The sequence below is a fragment of the Centroberyx gerrardi genome, chromosome 15 (genome assembly GCF_048128805.1).
Source record: "Centroberyx gerrardi isolate f3 chromosome 15, fCenGer3.hap1.cur.20231027, whole genome shotgun sequence".
Lineage (NCBI taxonomy): Eukaryota > Metazoa > Chordata > Actinopteri > Beryciformes > Berycidae > Centroberyx > Centroberyx gerrardi.
Window position 1 is genome coordinate 3,758,625 of NC_136011.1, and position 16,714 is coordinate 3,775,338.

At 40.3% G+C, this 16,714-nt stretch overlaps 1 protein-coding gene across 1 annotated transcript; it reads left to right on the top strand.

Annotated features, from left to right (window-relative positions):
• Positions 1–149: 149 nt before the first annotated feature.
• Positions 150–15,249, top strand: hells (helicase, lymphoid specific). The gene is made up of 23 exons (XM_071926137.2): positions 150–446; positions 1,106–1,203; positions 1,577–1,695; positions 1,825–1,947; positions 2,196–2,237; positions 2,362–2,389; positions 2,597–2,658; positions 2,748–2,789; positions 3,222–3,449; positions 3,535–3,717; positions 3,833–3,976; positions 4,751–4,947; positions 6,046–6,142; positions 6,569–6,730; positions 7,886–8,028; positions 8,477–8,621; positions 9,221–9,304; positions 9,709–9,828; positions 10,787–10,903; positions 11,920–12,079; positions 12,680–12,776; positions 12,941–13,017; positions 14,107–15,249. Exons 1-23 carry the CDS (start codon positions 439–441, stop codon positions 14,193–14,195), a joined length of 2,565 nt encoding a protein of 854 aa, XP_071782238.2. The 5' UTR covers positions 150–438; the 3' UTR covers positions 14,196–15,249.
• Positions 15,250–16,714: the final 1,465 nt, after the last annotated feature.

A 16,714-nucleotide genomic window follows, 5' to 3' on the forward strand; every position in this document is an offset into this window, starting at 1 on the left:
ATATAAAACTTCACGATCGCTCGAAACAGCGTTGAACGAATGAACGTCCGTCAAAAGGCATTTTATTTTGAAAGTTATGACCGGAAGTATAATTCTTTATTCTGGTTGCTTGACTCGGGAAACACGCTGCATGCACTGCAGAGAGTATCCTAAGGTGGACTGCAAATCCTGCTCGTCATTCGTAGTATCGCACTTTTAGAAAATATATTATTTTTGGATATTACTATAATATCTAGGCTCCTGCACACCTTTGAAAACCTAGCTGGATAACCGCCTAGCTAGCCACTTTAGTGAGTTCTCTGACTGCAAAATGACTGCTTGAATAACCTGCCTGTGTTACTTGAGACCAGACAGTTGCTGTTTTACTGAGGAAAAGAGAAAATTCAGGTTTAAAGGATTACGTTAACCCAGTTCTTCGAACGGTGACGACTGGCAACTATGAGCTGGTAAGTTCAATCGTTATGTTTAAAAAGTATGCTATCCATGCCCCGATACGTGCCGATTTCTTGAATGGACACAAAAACGCCAAACTCCATTAAAAATCTGTCAGTTTAATGTTGACTCGATTATGGGCAAAGGTACATATCTGTTAGAACATGACGATTTGTTGAGAGTCGCTCTTCAATTCGGTATGCATAAAAAAATACACCGAGCAGCACCATCTCATTAAAATGTAAAATTATAGAAACGGTTCGTATGTTACTCCCACTTTCTTCGTCCACCAAAATAACTTAACGTACACCGTGGAGAGGAGTAACAAGGCGTGTGAACAGATTCTAAAGTTTGAAGTTTCATTGAAACAAAATGCTACTTGTGAATCATATGTATGCCGAATTTACCAGAACACCCTAAATATTCGTCGAAGGTCTGACGTCATGTTCTACAAGGTGTGTGCCTTTGCCGATAAGCAAGGCAACATTAACCTTAACGATTTTTGAATGAAAATAGGCGTGGCGTTCTCTCCGTACGAGAGAACGGAACGTATCTGGTTCACATCCACGGTTTAGCTACCAAGACTTGACTAACGATGCTGTTAAGTAGCTTAAATCTGGTAGGAAAGTGTTTCCATCTGGACTAGAACTGTTGTTTTTGTCCTTCATTAAAGTGTAAAGGAAGAAACTCGAAGTACTTCGCCTCATTGCCCCAAACCGGACGAATCTGAGGAGCCTCTGGGTACAGCCATGGAGACTGCAGCAGCAAATGGTCAGTAACACCAGAAACAGTAACACTTCAATGTGCTGTTTGGTTATGAAAGTAAAGAACAATATTGCTAAAGATGTACAGTTTTGCATGAAATCCCTTTGCCTTGTTGTATCTGTGTGTGTGTGTGTCAGTGCCTGGACAGTGAAGGGTGCAATCAGTTTCCCCAGCAACATACTATTGGTAGCCTATGTGGAAGTTACAAGTGTTTATATAGATGCGACAAACGGAATCAAGAAAAATCAGGAATAGTTAAATGTCACTGTCATTTCATCTGAAGTTAGGATAGTGAGAGAATGATGTAGGAATGTCTCATCAGAGGTTTTACTCCCCCTACTGTTACTGACGATTCCTCCTCACTGTTGTTTCTTCGCAGAAGCGGGTGTGAAATCTGAGACTGTGATGTCTGACGTCCTCATCACTAAAGCAATGGAGGAAGAGGAAAAGCAGTTGATGGAGCAAGGGGAGAAGAAAGAAAAGGAGATGATCGAAAAGGTTTGTCCCCTTTTTTTTTTTTAACTCACCAGGTTGCATTCTTTTTCTTCTTTTTTTTACCCCGTTTTTCTGGATCACATCAAACACCATCTTACAATGATGTGTAATATTTGCAACCCTCACCTCAAGGCGCGGGAGTCGTGGGAGAGGGATTCTCACGAGATGCGCTTCAAGAGACTGCAGCATTTGCTTGAGAAGAGCAACATCTACTCTAAATTCCTGCTGACTAAGATGGAGCAACAACAGCAAGAGGTAGGTCGGCTTACTGAATGCACCAGAGGATGCTTCCCAGGAGAGACCTACCAGACACCGGGTGTTTAAAACAGCAAATGTGAAAGCTTTCATGAACTGGGTATAGGTTGAATCACTATTGAGTTATATCAATTGGTCATAGAGTAGCAAAACAGACATTTATTTATATGAAAATGTTGCGTATTATTACTCTAATGTGAGACTTGACATAGCAGCATCACATTATGTTTCCCTATTAACAATTTCAGGAGAAACTCAGGAAGGAGAAAGTTGAAAAGAAGTCAAAGAAGGTAAGGGAGTTTTCCAGTGAATACATATATTTTTATACTTTTAAATGTAAAAAAAATTTTTACATTTAAATGCTCTCATTACATAACCTCACTCACTCAACTATTATTTCCTTGTTGGACACAGAACACAAACAGTACAGCAACTGAGAAAGGTGAGCAGGTCTTCCCTTTATATTACATCTTATATTAAAAATTGCATGAAAGTTAATGCTAAAATGTGAAATTATTTACAACTAACCTATTAATTAGATTGAAGCTTGAGTCAAACAACCTATTTGTAAGATTATACCCATCCCTAACCGATAATCTTATAAACCCTGAGAATATCTTGACTCTCTCCTCTCTCTTCCTGTTTGAAGTTGACAAAAAGAAGCGGAGGAGGGATGAGGACTACAAGATTGCTGATGTCATGTCTAAAGAAGTAAGGTCTTCTCTGATTTTTGTACATTTTGTAGATTTGTAGTGTATTGATTTGCTCACATGGCTGCCGTTTTGTAATTTGTCCTCCAGGAAATCATGTCGAAGGCCAAGAAAGCGAAAGTGGAGGAAGAGGTAATGGTTCAGTTATTCTCTGGTTAATAAGATGGAATTTAACTGATCCCCATGGGGAAATTGGGATGCTGGGACGCTGTAAGATATGTTTTCAATGGAATACAAACAAGAATATAGCAAATGGGACGTATTAAACATAACACAACCGACAATTTTCACACTAGAACATGTAGTAGAAGTAGAAGTGTATATTTGAAAGTATGAGGAAAAGAGCTACAGCATTATGAGGATGTACAAAATAACCGTCGAGCACACAAAGGAAAAAAATATGAAAAAAGATGAAATGTATGCAGCATGAGATAAACACATGTATTCATTCAGTATGTAAAACAGGCATATATATATATATATGGCATATATCGGCATATGAAGGAGATGGTATGTGCGTTATGTTTTGTGACTTCTGACTTTTTAATCTCTTTCTCTGCCCAGGACGTGCCGGTGGCCCAGAGGAAGCTGGAGGCCGAGGACATCGAGAAGATGAGCGACTCCAACCAAGACATCAAGAGCCGCCTGTCGGAGACGGTGCGCGACAACGCCAAGCACCTCCTGGACCCCGACCGGAAGGTGGACGGCCAGCCGGTGCCCGCCCAGCAGCCCCGGCTGTTCACCGGCGGCATCATGAGGTGGTACCAGATCGAGGGCATCGAGTGGCTGCGGGTGAGTAGGGCATTCGGTGTTTTCCCCCAGAGTTGTATTCTCGCCGGTGTGGGGATTCAAACCGACGACCTCCTTTACGCCTCAGATGCTGTGGGAGAACGGCATCAACGGGATCCTGGCGGACGAGATGGGCCTGGGCAAGACCATCCAGTGCATCGCCCACACCGCCATGATGATCGACAAGAAGGTGATGGGCCCCTTCCTGGTGGTGGCCCCCCTCTCCACTCTGCCCAACTGGATCAGCGAATTCAAGCGCTTCACGCCAGAGGTATGCGGGCGCGTGTTGTCGGGAGAAACGGCAAATCTGAATGTAATGGTGTTGGGAGTGTCCTTACATTAGAGATTCAGTTTTTTACCACTGCACCTCATCGCGTTGGTCCTAGGTGTCGGTGCTGCTGTACCACGGGCCCCAGCCGGAAAGGGCCAAGCTGCTGAAGCAGATCCGGAGGCCTCAAGGGCCGCTCAACATGAGTCCTGTCGTCGTCACCTCCTTCGAGATCGCCATGATCGACAGAAAGGTCCTGCAGGTAGGACTCGTTCATGACCTTGTCCTAAATAAATGAATGAAAACTTACATATTCAGCAAGGACACATTATTTTCTATACAAGCTTGCACACAGCCTAATATTCAGACTGAATGGCCATGACTGATGCTGGCCGTATTTATAACTTCACCAAGAATGTCGGTTGTTTTTGACAAAAATATCGTCTTTGTAAAGACAATATGTTAGTTAAGGAGGTGATTGCAACAAATCTTATGCTGCCAAAACTGCAACGAAAAACAGCTGCAGGAACAGTTCCAGCTTTAGTCCCGCCCACAAAGGCGCTGATTGGCTCGACTGTTTCTCCGAGCGAGAACAAGTGGGGGCGAGATGTGATTCAGGAGTCTGGAACCAGCCTAGCTTGCACATGATGCAAAGAAATGTGTATATCTATTATATAGTGAGAGTCAAACGAAAATGTGCAAAATAATATTGCAAATGTATGATATTTTATCGATTACAAGCTTCATATATTGTTAGTTGACAGTGGTAGCAAAATTAATTCTGTCTTCATTGAGCAGTGTCTACGAAATAGAGCTATTATTGTATAATTACGTCAACTGTAAATCTTGTAAAAATTTTACCTCTGATTTTTCACGAAATTAGCATAATCTTCTCAAATGCAAACCAGGGAACCAGAGAGCTGAGATCACATTCAAACAAACTAAAATAAATTAATTTGGTCTATATGTCATTACCGCAAATGTTCCTGTGTAAGCACCATGTAAGAACCGTGTCCTCGTGTTTCTGCCTGTGCAGCGGTTCCAGTGGAAGTACCTGATCGTGGACGAAGGCCACAGGATTAAAAACCTGAACTGCCGGCTGGTGCGGGAGCTGAAGATGCTGCCCACCGACAACAAGCTGCTGCTGACCGGCACGCCGCTGCAGAACAACCTGGCCGAGCTCTGGTCCCTCCTCAACTTCCTGCTGCCAGAGGTCTTTGATGACCTCAAGAGGTGCGGGACCGTGTATTTGTTTGGTTGTTCACATGCATGTTTACTGTAAATAGAGGTGCACCTATTAACAGTGCCAAGTTCATGCCGCCTAGTTACAGGAACAAGTGCATCAGTTGTGTTTTTTATTCATTTGATCAAATTATGTACTGACTACTGTATAGCAATCCTCAATCAAATAAATAATGATAAATGCTAACCATAAAATAGAAAATAGGTTATATAACAGGCTAAAAGGTATAGCTTCTTTTTCTTTTATTGTGGTCTAACGCAGGGTTAAATTTAGATGAGATGAAGGTAAGAAATCAAGCAAAACCATTTTGAGGAGAAAGTAAAAATCTGTTGTGGCCAGATAAACACAAGTGTCAGTTTAAACACCAATAGCAGAAGGCTTAAATAGAAAACTATAAATAATCAGCTTGAACTTCAGTTGCATCCTTACTTTTTTTTCTTGTCTATGAAATAAATGTATTATATCTACAATTTAAAAGGTTATTATGATTGGATGGGCATGAAAATCTCAGAATGTGCAAAGGAGTTAACAGCTAGGTTAGGCCTAATAAAACAGAATAACATTTACCCTGCATAGTCGAGGCTCCTCTTCTAAACAATAGCAGCTCGGCCTGTGAACTTCACAAATATAAGCATTTTAGCATTTTCACGTCAGGAGATGTTAAGTAAGCAAGTATCTATCGGCACAGCTTCATTTGCAGGTCAGAGTATAATTGCTTATTAGCTGGATCAGCATGTCAGAAAGTGAATTTTTCAGACAAAGAACCGTATAGGACCATCTTGAAACGTTTTTGTAAAGCTAATGTGTTTGCACATGCTTTCACAATCTAAATTAAATCATTTAAAGTGTTGATTTTTAGAAATGGGCTGAAAGTACGCAACCTCTGTTATACCTGAATTCATAGGCTTTACATAATGGGATCTGACAATTGAAAACGTCCACATGGTTCTTCATTCTTCATCTCAATTGCGCATTGCTAATTTTTTGAGATTGAGAAATGTAGCTGGCCAGTTTTAACCAGTAATGATGGTAAAGCAACAGTGAACGCAATCTGTAAAGCTTCTCTTGTTGACGTGTTTCTTCTGCAGCTTTGAGTCGTGGTTCGACATCGACACCATCCGTGCCGAGGCTGAGAACGTGGTGGCCACCGAGCGGGAGCAGAACATCCTGAGCATGCTGCACCAGGTCAGTCCTGCAAATGATCAGCAGTGAATATAACACTTGCTTTATGTGCATGTAGGTGTTTTCTTACTGTGAAGTATGTTTCATCATAAGGCTTTCTCTAGAGTTTAGCTCTTGTGTTCTTTTTTTTTTTGTTTTTTTTGTTTTTTTTGACTTGATTTTTTAAGACTGCTATATCGTTAATGAAGTTTGGGCATGAAATTAGTCAAATTTAAAGATCTTTAAAGAATATCACCATGTTTTTGTATAGAAGGCTCTCTAAAAGTGCACAAATATTTCTGGGATGCAAACATAAAGACTATTAGACTGGAAATGATTTCAGTGATATTTTTGGGGATCAGATTTTCCTTGGATTGGCCACCTAACCGTTTATACATTTGGAAAACCTTTTTTTATGCATTTTCTTGTAAAGGTTTTCTCTTGTTGCAGATTCTGACTCCGTTCCTGCTGAGACGGCTGAAGTCGGACGTGACACTGGAGGTTCCTCCTAAGAAGGAGATCATCGTCTACGCTCCTCTGACGGCCAAGCAGGAGGCCTTTTACACCGCTGTGGTCAACAAGACCATCAACAAGATGCTGGGCCAGGAGAAGGTAACGCCATATACAGTAGTTTTCACTCAGGGGCCGGACTATGGATCGGTCTCTGTTCGTTTGCAACGAACTGCAAGTTGGAATGACGTGCTATTTGGTGCCACAAACCTCTACAAATTTGCCCTGATCAATCACCAATGTCTGCCATATTGGATTGTCACCATTTTGAGAAACAGTTTTCCCCACTCAGGCTTTTTCATTTATTTCCTTATTATACAAATGATGCACTCACATACATACAGTAATGTAAATGTAAGTAAGGTACCGAATTGCATTTAAAGGATACGGCTGGTGTTTTTGAATGCATTTCTTATAGTCAACAAATCCTATGAAAATAACAAAATCAACAATGCGTTTGCTCTACTCCCGTTACTTTCTGACTTCCCACGTTCCCTTTTTATCCTTCAACCCGGAAGTCATTGGCTCCAATTGTAAGCTAAAAATCTTTAAATACAGCTCACAAAGACATAGTTTCAATTTTAAAAATCACTAACTGTTACCATGTCAGGCTATTGTAGTTATTACCAAATCAAATTCAAATGGGAACAAATTCTTCATTACGCCGGGGACTATTTTCGGTGCTACGGAACTACTTTCCTGAGATGGAAAACGTGTTTACAGTCGGCTTATTAAGTTGTTTGAGGAAAAAGTCGGCCGGCCCGGTGCATCGTGATGATGAAATATGCTGCCAGAGCAGCAGCATGGCATGTTTTAATAGTTTTTTTAATACAATGGAGTTCTATGGCTGCTGGGACATGGCTTTATTGGGCATCAGCTACATGGACGAGACTTGTTGGCAAAACAAATTCATTGCTGATTTTGTTATTATCATAGGATTTGTTGATGGTAAGAAATGCATTAAAAAACACCAGCCTTATCCTTTAATGGAAATGGAGCAGTGATAACCGGTGATAATAGTAAGAAAAGCTCTCTCTGTTTCCCAGTTAATAATTGACATCTTATGACCTGATATTAGTACATACATTCACTTCATTTCACTTTCCAATAGTGTCTACATGTGCAGACGTGCTCTAAAGCCAGTAGACTACTTGGCTTTCTTAATTTTAGCAATTTATTCATTATAAATAGAAAGGGTGCCAACAATATTTCTAAAGGCAAAGTTGCTAAATGTTTCTGTTCTCTTGGTTCATTTAGACGGAGGCTCCAGTGGTGCTGACCGCCAGCGGCAGGCCGAAGCGCCGCAGTCGTAAGCTAGTGAACTACAGTGAAACTGACGGAGAAAATCCCCACGACCTGGAGAAATACCTGGAGAGGCTCCAGAAGGAGCAAGAGCAGAGGTCAGCAGCTCCTCCCAGTGTCCACTGCCTACACACTTACGGACCCACTGTCATTTCATATGATGTCCTGTATACATATATTGTGGTATTAGTCATGGGGTAAAATGTTTAGCTCGAGAGAGATGTGGCCTAGTTGAAAGTTGCAGTGCCCAGCCACTATCAGTAGACATCATATTGAATACCAACCAGAACCTTAAACTCTAATTCAATGAATTAGCAGCCAAATAAGTTCTTGAAATAGAAAAAAAGCTTATAGTAACTATAGTGGCTTGTAGAACTGGCATGTTCATGCACATGTATAATCTGCACTGGAGTTAGACCGATATTGGTTTTTGAAGGCCGATACCAGTAATTTTGGACTGACGTTGCCGATGCTTTGCGCCGATATTATTGGCTCACGGATACATCAGTCAAACCTTATTCTGTGCACGCTGTCTTCCCTCCCCAGCTCTACTCCAGTCGTAGACGTCCAGAGCCCGCTGAACGCCCAGATCAACCTGAAACTGCAGAACATCCTCATGCTGCTGAAGAGATGCTGCAACCACCCCTACCTTGTCGAGTACCCGCTGGACCCCGCCACACAGGACTTCAAGGTCATTGCCTGTTTAAAATCCAAATTTAAAATGCATAATCTTCGAGGATTAGGTAAACCAGTGCATTTACACATGTTGTTGTTCAACTTTTGAGTATTTCCAGTGGTTTTGGCGCTCGGCTGTTGCTTTGAAGCAGAAATGGCATGCATTCTGTCAGTAGTGCATACAGCTAAGTTAAACCTGTTTCTCCCTCATTATGAATGTGCAGTGAATCCACAAGGCTGGGAGGCCTGCATAAGCTACAATGTATAATGAAGCAATGATAAATTAATTTAACTTTTAGACAGCCTCCAGTTCGATTCCTTTTGTGATAAAATGTTTATGTATTCTGGTACTCCAGTACTGATAATCTTGGAGCTTAACCATTTCTCCTATAATAGTTTAATGCTGTAATAGCATCAGTTTGGCTGCCAATGGAACATTGTCTCGTGAAGGTAGTCTGATTTAGCCAATTAATGACGTGAAAAAGTGAAGTGAAAATCGTGCAGAGGTATTTGAAAGTGCACTGCCACTTTCATATGTCGTCTTTTTTTCCGTTCCTTTGACATGCTACCTTTTTGATATACTGTATGTTAAACTATATCTTTCCCTCTCTGCAGATCGATGAACAGTTGGTGCAGAGCTCAGGGAAGTTTCTCATACTGGACCGACTGCTGCCTGCGCTGAAGAAAAGGGGACACAAGGTAAAAGGGCCACCAGTGGCCAAATTGACTTGTGTAAAATTGTCTTCATCAGCCAAATGTGGGTCTAGAAGTTTAATGAGTTTTTGCCATCCAAAACATGCAATGCAGTAAAGGGATTTTACCAACTGGGAGCACAATGACACATTTTTCTGCTGATTTTAATATATGAGGATATAACCATAATCATACTTTCCACACCTTGTCAAGATGGCGCTGCTGTGTAGCGGCATCTCAAGTGTGTGTTGTCCTGCTGATTGTGTCTTATTTTGTACATTCTAGTTCAATACTTGGCCATGCCTTATGACCTGTGTGTGTGTGTGTGTGTGTGTGTGTGTGTGTGTGTGTGTGTGTGTGTGTGTGTGTGTGTGTGTGTGTGTGTGTGTGTGTGTGTGGTTGTTGTCCAGGTGCTGATCTTCAGTCAGATGACATCCATCTTGGACATCTTGATGGATTACTGCTATCTGCGTGGGTTCCAGTACAGCCGGCTGGATGGCAGCATGTCCTACGCTGACAGAGACGAAAACGTAAGTTTTATGCAGCAGGTCGTCAGTTAGTTGGTGGTCAACTAGCAATCTGATTGGTTAAATAGGGGGTTGCAGGTTAAACCCTTATAGAATGTCTAAGCCCATTAGAAGCACAGACATAATTTCTTAGAATATAATCATCAAATAAACATCAGAAAATGACACTCAATTTGATATCATTTCATTAATTTTAGTTGTCCCACAAAATATTCAACCCCTTAAATTATTTTGCATCATTATAATAATCATCATCCACTCACAATGTGCTTATAATGCACATGCGATGCCTTTATAATGCCTTATGAGCGCCCCTTAAAGTAAAGTGTTTCCAACTTGCAACTGTCATTGTAACCATGAAGCACAGATGTCATGCTTTATGAAAAATGGAATTGGAATTACAACTCGTAGTTAAGAAACCAGGTCATAAGATGTCAATTATTAACTGGAAAACAGAGAGCTTTTCTTACTGTTATCACCGGTTATCACTGCTCCATTTCCATTTGATGAAAATATTTGACAAAGCTTTTTTGTTTTTTTTACTTAGTCAGAAATGACTATAATGAGTAGAAATTCTGTACCATGATGTTAGAAATACATTTATTACATTGTATTATTGACAAAAATATGACAAAACAAGAAATACTGGGGAGAATCATAACTATACTTGGAAAAAGGCTCAGTCCCCTGCGTCTGAAACGTTTTTTGACGATTTTTCTAAACTGCTGTTAAATAACTGTTGCTGTAGCCGTATTGTTTGTTGACTACAATCATATGCCATTGAGTAGTCACATGCAATGAGTAATTTACTAAATCGAATCACTGTTACATGACCAAAAATCTGACTACAGTTAAAGGATATTTTCATCAAACAACTGATTAAACTTAAAGATAGCGTGGAAATTAACACAGCAATTGTCATCACTCGTAATTACATCATCCATGTTTTTTCCTTCCCCAGATGACCAAGTTTTCCAGAGATCCAGAAGTTTTCCTGTTCCTGTTGAGCACCAGAGCAGGAGGACTCGGGATCAACTTGACAGCTGCTGACACCGTTATCATCTTCGACAGCGACTGGGTGGGTGCAGACTCACAGGACTGAACTCTATCCCTTCACTGAATTGAAAATGAATTGAAAATCATGTAGGACCGTTGGAACATCATCAACACTACAGCTAGGGTTAAGGTTAGGTATGCAGTTGTGTTTGGGTTAGAAGTTCAGGAATGAATGTATGTAATGTATGTGTCCTTTAGAATTGGGCCGATATAATATTTTTGGATTGAAGCTGCCGAAAAACGATATTTTCTGCCGATAACCAATATACTTAAATTTGGCCATTTTCACGCCAAAAAATTCCAAAGAATTAAAATATTCAGTGTTTCCCGCAGAACTTTATTCTTGTCAGGGTGGAAAAGCCTCTGAAACAGCATTTAGACCATCATGGGACACTAAAACTCTCCACTGAAACACAGAGTTTAGTTGGGTTAGCAGCTCCAGACTCTTCAGCTGGTTCAGTAAAATACTCAACCTCCATTATATGGGTGGTGGACGACATTGACTGGCTGATATCTGATTTTTAAAGGCCAATCCGTTTGTTGGCAGACCAATGTATTGGTCTAACCTCAAAGGAAAAATTAAAACCCTAACACACTTTAACACAGTTAAAAAATGGCCATTGGTGATGTACCTTGCATTTCTGGGTCCATTTTCTTGTTTGGTGGTGTATTTTTCTTATTCCTGTGGATAACTGGCAAAACATATCATGTCATGTCAAGATATTCCCAGCACAGCTGCAGTGGAGTTTGATCACAGAAAATTGTTTCTAAAACATCAACGGTAAACGTCAGGTTTTGGTGTCAGTCCCTCAGAATCAAAGAGCGAGGGCTTCTTTCTAGAGCCGCCATTTTGCACCAAGAGACGTTCAACAATCATACAGGGAGAAATCCATCGTAGAAGAGGAGAGAGACCAATTCCTCCATCAACTGTAGCCTCACCACATGGACTACTTTGTAGTAGTGTCAGGAAGTGCTCACACCAATGACAGTTTCCATAAAATGTCCACTTATCGTCTTCTCCGTCCTCTCCCCTCTCAGAACCCCCAGGCAGACCTGCAGGCTCAGGACCGGTGTCACCGAATCGGACAAACCAAACCGGTGGTGGTGTACCGCCTGGTCACGGCCAACACCATCGACCAGAAGATCCTGGAGAGGGCCTCGGCCAAGAGGAAGCTGGAGCAGATGGTCATCCACAAGAGTGAGCGTCTTACTAACCTGGACATTTTGAATTCTTGGGTGTTTACAAACCCTAAAGTCTGTTTGCTTAGGTTTGAATTAGAGTGCATGTCACCAAGTAGCTGTTCACATTGTGGAAAAAGTTTCTGGGTTTTGACGCACCAATGTAGAAACTTTTTCCCTCAACTTAAGAATTTCCAGGGGAACATTTGTAGCAGACTAAATCTCAAAAGCCATACCATACCATACCATACTTTTTCACTCTTTGACTCTTCTAGTTCTACTTAACATGTTGTAGTGTTATATTGTCAGTTGTGTTATGTTTAAATACCTCTTTAGTCTTATTTATATTCCATTTCTTTGCTGTATCCTGTTCCTATTCACTGCTGCAATATCCAATTTCCCCACAGGGATTATTTTCTATAACCCAAACAAGTTTAATCTTACCTTACACCTTATGTGCCATGGCAAGCAATATTTTGCAGTGTGGCACTTTTGATAACCGAATGTGAATAGACCAATGTTTATCTTTGTACAGAGGACTATCTGAATTTTTCCTGTTTTTTTCCCCCCTGGAGGGTGTTGATAATCTGTTTTTCTTTTTTTATCTTTTGTTCCTCAGACAAGTTCAAAGGAGGGAGGGCAGAACTGAACCAGGCTAAAAGTTGCATTGATCTGAACGAGCTGATGGAGCTGCTCAAAGCCAGAGGCACTGAGAAGTAAGCAGTCATCCTCTACTTAGATCTAGAATATTTATATTCAAGAGATTAAAACGTATTCCCCGCCGAGAATTTGTCCTACACTTAAGATTAGATGTGGAATAAAAATCTACACATACGTGGAGGATAGAGATTTTCCAGTAACAGTGTGTTTTTTTACTCAGGGAGGTGAAAGGCTCGAAGGGGAAGGTGATCAGCGACAAGGACCTGGAGACCTTACTGGATCGCAGCGACTTGCTGGGTGAGCGACCCACTCCGCAACTCTGAATTTAAATTTAAATTGGATGCAGAATGAATCACTTTTGGGCAATACAGGACCCACTGCCATCTCACTTTGACCTGTGCTGTGCTGCCACATATCAGTATATATTTTGTTTGTATTTTGAGCCAGCTTTTCAAAAAAGAGGATTATTCAGATACCACAAGATCAAGATTACAGAATTCAGATTTGCAGTCTTTAAATATACTGCATACTACAGTATGCCTTTAGGCCAAAAAGACACAAGGGAACTAGATGACAAAGTGTTGGACAGTTTCCATGTAACTTTTATTCACTTATCTGCACAAGTATACAATGCATAAGAACTTAAAAGATAAAATTCAGAGTCTCACTGATGGCAGAAATAATTCAAAACAAAACTTCTGATTTCTCTGTAAACTGTTTTCACGAGAGCAGCTGGTCCAGCAGCTGTTAGGAGACTTTGTTTTGAAGGTTTTGTTCATTTAACACTATGTACATTAAATACTATTTTTAATCTATATTTAAGATGTATAGGCTGTATTTTCCCCATCAAACTTGCCAGTTATATCACAGTTTCTTGGTCTTTGTCTTAAATCCACCCTGAATCCTCCCTTCCAGTGGGATCAAGATTATCCTGATTTTTGGCAATCTGAATGATCATAGTCTTGTTTACCATTTTTGAAAAACCCAATTTTTGGATTTAATCCAGTTCAATTACTGAAATCCTATCAGAAAAGTTTTGAAAAACCCTGAAGACCATACATACGGGTTAAAGGATCTCTGTGATTTCCCTTAAATTACTGATGTTAGCCCGGTCACACAAGCATTGTTTTCACTATTACCTCTGATTTTCCTGTGCAGGAACAAATGCTCTATTGCCTGTGACACTAGACTTTATATTTAGCTTCATACCTACTTGCCAAATGCTGCCATAAATTGCAATATTTCAATCTAGAAAGACTTATTTTATCGCTACTTTGGAATGGCCAGGATTTTAGTCAAGATTGGTGTTTTTCAGTATAGCATGAACAAATCTATTGTTTATCAGTTTGACCATCAAGCTGAAAAAAGTGGTTCAATCTTTTTCAGACAAGGAAAAAATGACCCGCAAGCAAGAGAAGGTAGGCGTCTTCAGAGTGATCGAAGCCAAAGAGTCGTCCGAGATCAGCTTGACCTGAGGAGACTCAATGCATCCAGACCAGAACTGACAACATTCCCTCAGAAACAAAAAGCTAGAGTTGGATCCAGTTTGGGCCGCAACGCTGCTGTCGCTTGTAGTAGAGACTGAAACCTCGAGGACTTGCTGTAACCCTGAACCTGCTGTTTGTAGACCTTGAAAACTACTTTTTTTGTGCCTTTATTTTACTTTCTTAACTACCTTGACTGTCTTTGATTTTTCTTTATCGTTGTACTGTTTGGGAGTCGAACCACTATACTTATTAGGGTTTGACCGATTATGGGGTTTTGAAGACTGATATTTTTGGGTTACGATAGCTGGTATTTTGTGTTGATATTCAGTGAGGTTTTTTTTTAATTTGACCAATTTCATGCTAAAATACTCAAAAAAAACTTCCAAGGATTCAGTGTTTACCCCAAAAGTTTTTTGTCCTAGCAGAGTGGAAAGCCACTGAAACGGCATTTAGACCATCGTGGGACACTAAAACACTCCATTGAAGCCCATGATGGTGCTAATAATTATCAAAAATATTCACACATACTTGTGTAGAATCTGATCAAAATATCTCATTAGAATCAGTTCAGGTTAAGAGCTCCCCATAGACAGCCAGTGTAGTATTGATCAATTCTACAATATGTAGTCAAACGGCATCATATCAGAGGGAGACGATACTCTGGCTGATATCCAGTTTTTAATAAAAAGCCGTTATTGGCCTCAGATACTGGCAAACCTATATATCGGTCAAACCCTTCTTGTTATCAATGGATGATTTCAGTGTCAAACTGGGATGGTGTTGACTTTGAACAAATTATTTTAAGAACTCCTGTCACTCAGATTGCCCTCTGAGTGTTGTAATGCACAGCGCCTACAAGGGTCCGTTATCACAGAAAACAGTAGTGACTTGATCTAGTCAAGGTAGTCCTCTTAATGTCCAGTTAGCCATTCAAGATCAAACATGTTCATTGGAACTGTATATGTTGTATCAAAGCACTTTCATGCACAGAACGCAGTCTTGGCGTAACACGTTAACCTTTCATGTTTCTTTTTTCTATAAATAAACTATAATCTGACAACTGTATAACCTGTGGTTTGTTAACTTGCTAAGATGCGTTCATTGGTCTTGTGTGAAGCGGAGAAAAAAAAACTTGCCTTTAAATATAAAGGAGTAGAAGTACGAACTTAGTTGAATTGGAAAACTCAAGTACTTATGTACGGTACATGAGTACTAGAAATCCTTTCCTCCCTCCTGTTGAACTCCTGCTAGCTTAGCTCCTGGCAAAGTTGATAAAAGCAAGATAGTTACTTTTAGTGCTCAGCTAGTTAAACAAAAAGGTGATCTTTGCACTACCGTATGCACCAGGTGTGTCGGAGGAGCAGGACAAAGTATGAATCAGTAGACTCCCGCACACTGTCTTCACTTAACAAGAATTTAATAAATGACAACGTTTCGGTCAAGTGACCTTCATCAGGTATCTGAATAAACAATACAATGTGGCCTGTTTATATAGGGGAACAGGAAATAAGATGGTCCAATCATAGGGCCAAGGTAATCAGGTAACCTCATGGTACAAATCAGTGCCTAGTGAGGTACAAGGGTCCATCCAGGTGGCAAGGTATGGCAATCAAAAAATTAACAATCAGAAAAGTTTTTTTATAGCATCCAATATCACGACTCCAAACAACATACTATATATCAAAAAGGAGTAAAGACCACAGAAATGTGGGTTATACAAAAAGGAGGAGAGTCTATCACAACTGAATCATACCTAAAGATGTGGTTACATAGGAGTAAAATCCCAATGGGAGATAGGCAGATCCAAGCCATATAGTAGGCTAGGCTAATCTTTGGTCAAGTGGACCATGTGAAGACATTGGTAGATGCTCACATAATAATACAAAGCATACATAATAGCAAGAGGGGTGCCAAAACATTAGAATAAGTATGAGAAAGACCACCCTAATTAAAAACAAGGGGTACCATAAATTGGCTAGTATAAATAGAAAATGTCAACAATAAGTAAACATATCATTAATATTGGAAATCTAATTAATATAGAAATATAACCCCATTCTCCAACTAGAGTAAAAAAGGGGAATTAAAGCATGACATTCAGTAATAATTTGTCATTTAGGCCTTTTGGAGATAGAGTCTGTAGAGTAAAGATCCAAAAGGCCTCTCTCCTTTTTAGCAACAAATCTTGATCCCCACCTCTAGGTGGCAGAGAGACTTTCTCGATACCATAGAAGCGTAGGGAAGAAATATCATGTTTCATGTCATTAAAATGGACAGCTATCGGGTAATCCCTGTCATTTCGCCGAATCGTACTCTTATGTTCACTGATCCGTTGTTTTAGTTTACGGGTGGTCTTGCCAACATCGGTGAGCCCACAAGGACAACGTATGACATAGATCACATGAGTAGAGGCACAGGTGATAACACTCTTTATAGCGAATTTCTTTCCCGTATGAGGATGGTGAAAAAAAAAAGCGGTTTTGGAGGTATTATGGCATTGAGCACAA